Below are 9,637 nucleotides of genomic sequence, written 5' to 3'. Positions count from 1 at the left end.
ATGGGAGGTGGTAGTGGAAGAGATATAGAGGAGATAGAAGGGGAAGGAAGAAGGGAGAGAGAGGGCAAGTCCGGACAAGAAAGCTCAGAGAGCAAAGGATATAGGGGAAGAGCTGCAGAAGGGGGAAGAACAGGGTATTGGCATTTATTAGCGTTAGCAGTCTTCTTTAGATCAGGGACATCTCTACAATTTCTTTTTTTTTAATTTATTGATTTGAGAGAGAGGGAAACTTGTTGCTTTACTTATTTTTTTTTATTTCCCCCCCCCCCCCGCCCCGCTTTACTTATTTATGCATTCATATTTGAGTCTTGTATGTGCCCTGACTGGGAATCGAACCTGCAACCTTGGCATATCATGATGATGCTCTAATCAACTGAGCTACCCAGACAGAACTCTAAAATTTCTTTTAACTTAAAAAAAAATTTTTTTTATTGCTTTCAGAGAGGAAGGGAGAGGGAGAGAGAGATAGAAACATCAATAATGAAAGAGAATCATTGATCGCTGCCTCCTGTATGCCACTTAGTAGGGCTCAAGCCCACAAGCTGACCAGGAATTGAACTGTGACCTTCTGGTTCATAAGTCAATGCTCAACCACTGAGCAACATTGGCCCGGCTAAAAATAAAATTATCGGCCCTGGCTGGACAGTTGGTTAGAGCATCATCCCAATATGCCAAGGTTGCAGGTTCAATCCCTGGTCAGGGCACATACAAGAATCAACCAGTGAATGCATAAATAAGTGAAGCAGCAAATCAATGTTTCTCTCTCTGAAATGAATCGATAAATAAAAAAGAATTGATCTGTGCTCCTCCTAATTTTAGTTTTATTTGGATGTCTGCAGAGTCTGAACAAATTTCTAGGGATGTTGTGTGGTGAGTGGAAGTGTGCTGCTTGAGTTGACTGCAAGGGGCATCACCTCCGTAGTTGCTTTCAGCCCTCTTAGAGTCCTGCTTTCTCTCCCTGGCTCTCTAATACAGTGGTGAGAACTGAGAGCACTAGGTAACAACCTTTGAAGTGCACATCCCCAGACGAGTCAATTAATTAATTAGTTTAGTTGGCGTTCCCTATGGGGCTCTTACATCTCATGGGGGATGCCTCCTTGCAGCAGGCTAGTAAGACACTAGAAAATTCCTTGCCGAGTGGAACGAGGAAAATGAGACAGATGCTGAACAAACTGGTCCAGCAATTGCAGCCGGTACAGACGGTCACCTCCCCAGAGATAACATCTAGGCTCTTGTATTTTAGCTCCAGGCCCAGAAAAGCAGCAAAACCAGGTGGGCAGCACCAGGACCAGCTGCAATGACTAATGACCTCCTGCCCTGATGCTGACCAATCAGTAGAGACCATGACCCTAAAAGGGCACACCTGGAAAACTGATGCATTTTCTACTGAATCCCTCCCCTTAGACTTTTCCTAAGATTCCAGCCCGGGAGCACAGGTGCCTTTCCCTCCCCCCTCCTCCCCCACAGGCACTCATCTCCTAAACTTTAAGGGTTCCCATGAGACCTGCAACCCGGGAGCAACAGGCAGCAGCAGCTCCTCCTGAACCTGTCTCCAAGGCCCCCTTTTCTGTGACTTTCCAGTGAGCAAAAGCAGCCCAGCCTGGGCTCATTTCTTCCCTGTAACATTTCTAGAGCCAAGCAGCCTCCCTTAGGTCGGTCCTGCTGCTGCTTTTGTGCTAAGCGCTTCCTTGGTTCACTGGCTCAGCTTTAATAAACATCCTCCCAATCACCTGGACTCATGTTGTGACATCTTTCCTGCACGAGGTCAAGAACCCACATGCTACAGGCTGGCCCTGGGCAGACCTGCTCAGGACCAGGTCCCCTGTCTGGTAACACCCTGGCATCTCTACAAAGAAAAATGGAAATTTGGGTCCTAACTGGTGTGGCTCAGTGGATAGTGTCGGCCTGTGGATTGAAGGGTCCCAGGTTCAATTCCGGTCAAGGGCATGTACCTTGGTTGCAGGCACATCCCCAGTAGGGAGTGTGCAGGAGGCAGCTGATCGATGTTTCTCTCTCATGGATGTTTCTAACTCTCTATCCCTCTCCCCTCCTCTCTGTAAAAAATCAATAAAATATATTAAAAAAGAAAGAAAGAAAGAGAGAGAGAGAGAGAGAGAGAAAGAAGGAAGGAAGGAAGGAAGGAAGGAAGGAAGGAAGGAAGGAAGGAAGGAAAGAAGGAAGGAAGGAAGGAAGGAAGGAAGGAAGGAAGGAAGGAAGGAAGGAAGAAAGAAAGAAAAGAAAGAAAGAAAGAAAGAAAGAAAGAAAGAAAGAAAGAAAGAGAAAGAAAGAAGAAAGAAAGAGAAGAAGAAGAAGAAGAAGAAGAAGAAGAAGAAGAAGAAGAAGAAGAAGAAGAAAGAAAGAAAGAAAAGAGAGAGAGAGAAAGAAAGAAAGAAAGAAAGAAAGAAAGAAAGAAAAGAAAGAAAGAAAAAAAGAAAATGGAAATTTGGGCTGGAGGGAGGAAATGCCCCTTATCTTCATAGCCAAACGAGTTCAGGTTCTCATTTATCCAGCAAAAAGTTCTTTGGCCAGACTCTCAGAAAGCAATTCCAATTGAAAAACCAAAGTTAAAAATTAGCCACTCATTTTTTTGCTCCGGTCCTGCCTTAGCCTGGGTTCTAACCCTTAACCTTTAGTTCTATCTGGAGGATTTTTAAAAAAATATATTTTTTATTGATTTCAGAGAAGGAGAGATAGAAACATCAATGATGAGGTCATTGATCGGCTGCCTCCTGCACACCCCCTACAGGGGATGGAGCCCGCAACCCAGGCATGTGCCCTTGACCGGAATCGAACCTGGGACCCTTCAGTCCACAGGCTGACACTCTATCCACTAAGCCAATCCAGCTAGGGCAGGATTTATTTTTTAATATTCACCCAAGGATATGCTTATTGATTTGAGAGAGAGAGAGAGATATGGTTGCCTTCCATACCTGCTCTGACCAGGCATCGAACTTGCAATCTTTTGGTGTACAGGACAATGCTCCAACCGACTGAGCCACACCAACCAGGGCTCTATCTGGAGGATTTTTAAAAGCAGCTCACACCCAGCCAGTGTGGGTCAGTGGTTGAGTGTCAATCTATGAGCTGGGAAGTCACAGTTAGATTCCCAATCAGGGCACATGCCCAATTGCCAGTTGCAGGCTCGATCCCCAATGGGGGGCGTGCAGGAGGCCAATCAATGATTCTCACCATTGATCTTTCTCTCCCTCTCCCTTCCTCTCTGAAATCAATAAAAATATATATTTTTAAAAACAGCTCAATGCCCTGGCCAGTTTGCTCAGTGGTTATAGTGTCAGCCCATGCATCAAAGGGTCATGGGTTCGATTCCTGGTCAAGGGAAGATATCTGGGTTGCAGGTTCGATCCCCAACCCCAATCAGGTATGTGTGGCAGGCAACCAATCAATGTGTCTCTCTCACATCGATGTTTCTCTCTCTCTCTCTTTTGCCCGCCTTTCACTCTCTCTAAAAATCAATGGAAAAAGATCATTGGGTGAGGATTAACATAAGTAAATAAATAAGTAAGTAAGTAAGTAAATTTTAAAACCGGCTCAAATAAAATCAGGGCCTCTTATCTTAAAACCAGGAGGTCCAGAATTCCAATGGAAACTCACCCAAGTTCACCCAATGCAAAAAAGATGCAAAACAAAGAATGGGTCAATGGGGCACCTTGGGCTCCTGCTGGTGCTAAGCATGGGTCCAGGTCTGCAGTGGTCCTGGTGGGCCTCTTTGGAATCTTGTTGTACTACACCAAGTAAATGTCAAAATAAGAAATGTTCAAACCTATAGACTTTTTTTTTAGTTTATTTGAGCTAAATTGATGACAATTGCCAGGAAGCAAAATCCCAACAGACTGAGAAAATGCTCCAGAGAATGACAGTTTTGCACCTTATTTATACACTACAAACAAAGGAGGAGGCATAGGGGTTACATGAAATTCATTGGTGATAGATTAGGGAGGCAGGACAAAGCAAAGGGGGGCAGGGGTAGCGGGGAGAGAATCTCTGGGATTGAATAAAAAGTAAAAGGAATAGACACATACTTCTTTTACATAGTAGGTGGGCATAGGATAGCTAACAGTTAATTAACATGATCATAATAACAATGAGGGGATTTGTAGTCTCTGCTCTGGCCTGGTAGTTGTGCTTTGAGGGGGTCTGAAAAAAGGAAATTTCTTTGATATTCCAAAGGCATGTTATTAGGTATATTTTTGCAGAAGCAAAAAAGACAACAGACAGGCTCGGCCTAGGTACAGATGGACCTTTGTTAGGGAAAAACACCTGCCTAGGACATGACTGCTCACCATGAACTGCTTTTAGTCAGAAAGTTGTTTTTAAAATATATATATATTTATTGATTTCAGAGAGGAAGGGAGAGGGAGAGAGATAGAAACATCAGTGATGAGAGAGAATCATCAATCAGCTGCCTCCCCACTGGGGCTCGAGCCCACAGCCCAGGCATGTGCCCTGATTAAGAATTGATCGATGAGCTCCTGGTTCATAGGTCGATGCTCAACCACTGAGCCACGCCAGCCGGGCTAGTCGGAAAGTTTTCATTTCAGACCATCCTTTGTGGTTACTCTAGGTGTCCGAGTTTGTAAGGCCACTGTGCAGGCCTCCCCTGAGCTTGTCAGGTTTAGTATGTGGCCCCTTTCGTCCACAGTCAGTTGTAATTTTACAAAGTTCTCCCCAGGGTGGGCTTCAGGCCCAATCTGGTAAGGAGGGGAGACAAGGAAAACCAGCAAGGAGGGCCTCCGGTTAGGCCGATGGGTTTGTGTGCCAAAGCCTCCAAGAAGCCCAGGCCTGAATGCAAAACTCTAAGGTTTTAAGTGTGTGTAACAACTTGGGGGGCGGGGAGGGGAGGACAGGGAGGAACCGCACTGTAGCCATCTTTTATGGGTTTCAGGCTAGCTTGTCCGAGGGTTATGATCTGAGAGCTTCTATCTGAGAGCCTCATGCAGATTAGCAGACAACCAACCAGTGAAGTAGCAAAGCAGTCTTGTACTTCATTTCTTAGGTGGGTGAACTGCCCTAGTCTCTCTCTTTTTTTTTTCCTTTTTTAAATTGATTTTGAGAAAAATAGGAGAGGGAGAGAAGGAGGGAGGAGGAGGAAAAGAGAGAAACACCCATCGACCATCCATGCATTCATTGGTTACCTCTTCTATGTGCCCTGACTGGAGATGGAACCTGCAACTTTAGCATGTGGGGGACACTCTAAGCAACTGAGCTACCCTGCCAGGGCCACCCCAGCCTTTTTTGTCCCTGGCCAATCATATCAGCTCCTCTCACTCCTTCCTCCCCATTGCCGCCCTCCTTAGAAAAAGCTAGCAATCAGAGTCCCGCTCCTAAAGACACCTGGGTCGCTGGGAAATGTTGGCCTTTTCCAGGCGATAGAGGTACCCCTTTTGCCTTCTCTTTGCGATGTGCAGCCAAATGACCTGTTTCTTGCAAATGAAAATGGGTCTCAGAGAAGTGGGGCTTCTCGACAGGCAGAGCATCAATGCTGGGCCTTCTGTCTGCACCAGCGCAGCCCACCACACTCCTGCCCTCTTGTTGCCACTGAACACCCTCAGCCCGTGGGATCCAGAGATTTTCCTGTTAAGGGCCGCGCTGTGTGGCGTGCGTGGTGTGGATGGCGCCTTGTGGGCACCAAGGTCTGGGACCTGTTGACAACTGGTGGCTATTTAATTAGATGTCAGAGCTAGGAAACAGCTAAGTCCACTTCTTTGACCAGAACAGAAGGCAAGGGACCCACACGTTTACACACAGCTTGGGGATTCCGCCTGTTGTGACCCTTGGACACCTTTTCCACCCCTCACCACACACACACACACACACACACACACACACACACACACACACGAGTCCAAGCCGCAGACAAGCAGTTTATTGGCAAGGAAACATGGAGCTGTGTCTGTCGGGCCTTGGAACTTCCCTGGCTTCTCCTCATTCCAGTCCTGCCCTCCCAGCCGCTTTCTCTGCGGGTGTGCACAGGGCCTGGGCCCGGCATGCAGAGTTCTCCTTCTGCTGCCTCTGGCCCATTCTGCCAGCGTCCATGTGTCAGTGTGGGTGGGGTCCTCCAGGGCAGGCAGGTCTGGGCTCTGTCCACGGGGGCCCTTCCTGGCCAAGACCATGTCCAATGGCCTGAGGCTGGGCACTGCCTGCCGCACAGGAGTACTCTCCTTAGAAGGGTGATCAGGTTGCCCCTGCCTAGTTCTGGCCCCTAAACCCCAAGTCTCATAAGGTTGGACCAAACCATGGTTCAGGGTGCTGACCCATTCTTAACAGGTTAGAGGCTACAGGAATTTAGGGTTAAAGACTTCAGGCTCAGACCAGTTTCTTAATTCAACAAAGTTTTATTGAGTGCCTACTGTGCACGAGGCAGTGTTCTAGAAGCTGGGGGTATAGACCGCACTGGCAAGGTCCTGACTGAGCCCAGCTGGGACGGTTTCCTGAGCTTCAAGATCATTGTCTCCAATCTTCATCTATTCACTGCTTTCTCCATTTCTTCCCCTCCCACCTTCTTTCCTTCTCTCTCCCACCAACTCCCAGGTCCCTTCTTCTCCGATTAGGCAAGATGCCACCCCTGTGGTCTCCTGCTCCTCCACCCTCCTTCTGCCCCATCATTCCAGTCCCACTGGTGGCTCCTCCTTGAGGGGCCTTGCCAGACCACCCCCGGTCCCAAAGGGCCTCAGGACCAGATGCCCACGCTGGTGCTTGATCCGGGCAGAGCTGTCAGCAAAACCCTTGCCACACTCTGCACACTTGTATGGCTTCTCCCCAGTGTGTGTGCGCCTGTGTTTGACCAGGTCCGAGCTCCGGGGGAACTCCTTCCCACAGAAGCCGCACACATGGGGCTGGCTGAGTCCGGAGGGCTGGGCCCGGACTCGGGGTCGAGGGGCCATGGGCGCTGGGCCGGGGGGGTTATGTGGCCTCAGGAGAGTGGATGGCGGCCGAGCCTGTTCACCGCGGTGGGTACGGAGGTGCTTGACTCGGGCTGAGCTGTCAGCAAAACCCTTGCCACACTCAGGGCAGAGATAGGGCTTCTCCCCCGTGTGCACCCGATGGTGTTTCACCAGGTCTGAGCTTCGGCGGAAGCCCTTGCCACACTCAGGGCACTTGTGGGGCTTGTCACCCGCGAGTGGTGGGGGTGGCTCCCCGGCCTGTGGGCCCCTGGGCTCTGGCTCCAAGCCGGGCAGGCCAAAAGGCCCGTCACCTGAGTGCGAAGGGCTTCGAGGTGTCAGTGGGGGGCTGGTACCAAGAGGAGGTGGCGGGGAGCTGGAGCTGGGGGGTGGGCTGGGGATCAGGGGAGCCAGGGGGTAGCCTGGGAAGCTGAAGTCCTGCGGCTCCATGTGAGTCAGGCGGTGGCGGAGAAGCGTGGAGCTGAGGCTGAAGGTGCAGTCACACTCCGGGCAGGCGTGAGGCCTCTCGCCAGTGTGGGTGCGGAGGTGCTTGACCCTGGCAGAGCTGTCGGCGAAGCCCTTGCCACACTCAGGGCAGAGGTAGGGCTTCTCTCCCGTGTGCACCCGAAGGTGCTTCACCAGGTCTGAGCCCCGGGCAAATTCCTTTCCACACACATCACAGCCAAAAGGCTTGGGCCCCAGGTGACTGCGCTGGTGGCTCAGAAGACTGCAGCTGAGCACAAATCTTTTGCCGCAATCGGTGCAGATATATGGCTTGTCCTGGGCTTTGGGTCCCTGTGCGGCTGCTGTGGCTGCTCGAGACGGCGGCCGCCGGGGCACCATGGGCCGGGGAGGCTGCTCCCCGCGGTGTGTTCGCTGGTGCTTGATGCGAGCAGAACTGTCACCAAAGCCCTTGCCACAGATGCCACACTTGTAGGGCTTCTCGCCTGTGTGTGTCCGCTGGTGCTTCACCAAGTCTGAACTCTGCCGGAAGCTCTTGCCACATTCACCGCAGATAGTGGGGCGCTCCCCGGCAGGGACCCTGGACCTAGGAATCTTTGGAGGGCCCTGGGCTGGCGGTCTGGCTCTGTAGGGCTTTTCGCCACTATGAGTTCGCTGGTGTTTGATCCGGGCAGAGCTATCCCCAAAGCCCTTGCCGCAGACCCCACACTTGTAGGGTTTCTCCCCGGTGTGTGTCCGCTGATGTTTTACCAGATCCGACATCTGCCGAAAGCTCTTGCCACACTCGCCACATACAGCAGCCCGATCGCTAGCCTGGCCCCAGCGTGGTTCTCCCAGGAGCCGGGGGCCTCTGTCTCGAGCCTGAGGTTTTCCTGGTCCCTCTCTCTGGACCCACAAGTCATCCCAGGTCTGGATGCCTTCCGGCTTGAGAGAGGCATTTCCTACTTCATGACCTGGGGCCAAATCGTCCTCTTCCTTGAACCCCAAGTCATCCTCCTGTGGGGTGGGTTCAAACTCATCCGCCCGAGACATCTCCACATTCTCACCCCCTAGACCTGGGGAAAGAAAAGCAATTTGTAGGCCTGCCCTGTTGCTCAGCCCAGAAAGGCTTCCTTGACAATCTGTCGTCACAAGGATCTCTCTCTCTGAACTTCTAAAGAACTTACTATTGTCTGCGCCTCTCATTAATAATAGTATTTTCCTTTTAACCACGCCTTTAATACGCGCCAATCACCGAACTAAGCATTACTGAACACTTGCAAACGATCCCATGAGGTAATACTATTACTGTGCCCATTTGCAGACTCAGAGAATTTACGTCACTTGCTCAAGGTTATAAAGATTAGCAAGTAGCACAGCCAGGTTTCTAACTCAGGTCTGTCTGACCCCCAAGCCTGTGTTACCACTACATCATATCGTCCCTATTTAGGAAAACTGGTATTTGCTATTTCAATGCTATCTTTTTGGTATTAGCCCATCCTGTAATTTATTACTTCAGTCGTCTGTGTTTACCAGAGATGCCCCAGACACACACCTATCCCTCAAGATGCTTAGGGCTGGTAGGAGAAATAAGGCAAAGCAAAAACAATCATACTTGTGGGTTCAGAATCACTGCACTGTCACCAAAGTAGCAAATATATATATATATGGAGAGAGAGAGAGAGACTGGAGGATAAGCTGGAAAGGGAGGTTAGGACTAGGGGCTGAACCGAACACTAGGCTAAGACTCTTAATTAGGAGGCAGGAGCTAGGGGAGGTTTTGGAGGAGGGAGACCAGATCGGATGCAGTCTGGGCTCCAAGCGGGCGCAGGTGCATCGCTGGAGAAAAGAGGGCGGAGGGAGGTTGTGGCCACTGCCCGGAGAGGCAGCAGGAGACCCGCCCGCAGGGCACAGGCAGCGAGGGCCGAGGACTGCTGCGGGGGGGCGAGTCCTTGCGATGACGCCCTACCGGCCCGGCGCACAGTAGGTGCACAGACACACGGACTCCCTCTGTTTTTGCTCCTGCTCCCTCTCTCCCTGGAAACACAGTTCATCGCCGATTTTCCTGGGTCTTGCCGAGGCGGAGCCCAGCATCGCAGCCCTCGACCCAGCCATCACCTATACATGGCGGCGCATCGCTGCGGCCTCACCTGTGCGGGCGCCGCCCGGCGGCTCCCCTTCCTCCCGGCCGTGCAGGTCCGGACCCCAGGGCTCCCCCGCGCGCTCCATCGCAGGCTCGCCGCCTGGGCAAGGGGACAAGCACAGCCCCGGTCACGCGGCCACGTGCGGCCCGCGCC

At 51.1% G+C, this 9,637-nt stretch overlaps 1 protein-coding gene across 1 annotated transcript; it reads right to left on the bottom strand.

Moving 5' to 3' along the window:
• Positions 1-6,333: 6,333 nt before the first annotated feature.
• On the bottom strand, positions 6,334-9,631 carry ZNF48 (zinc finger protein 48). Its single transcript, XM_006103460.2, has 2 exons — positions 9,491-9,631; positions 6,334-8,416 (listed from the first exon to the last, which is right to left on the bottom strand). Exons 1-2 carry the CDS (start codon positions 9,567-9,569, stop codon positions 6,621-6,623), a joined length of 1,875 nt encoding a protein of 624 aa, XP_006103522.1. The 5' UTR covers positions 9,570-9,631; the 3' UTR covers positions 6,334-6,620.
• Positions 9,632-9,637: the final 6 nt, after the last annotated feature.

Source organism: Myotis lucifugus, unplaced genomic scaffold, assembly GCF_000147115.1.
Source record: "Myotis lucifugus unplaced genomic scaffold, Myoluc2.0 scaffold_486, whole genome shotgun sequence".
Classification (NCBI taxonomy): Eukaryota; Metazoa; Chordata; class Mammalia; order Chiroptera; family Vespertilionidae; genus Myotis; species Myotis lucifugus.
This window is presented reverse-complemented; position numbering and strand designations above follow the sequence as displayed.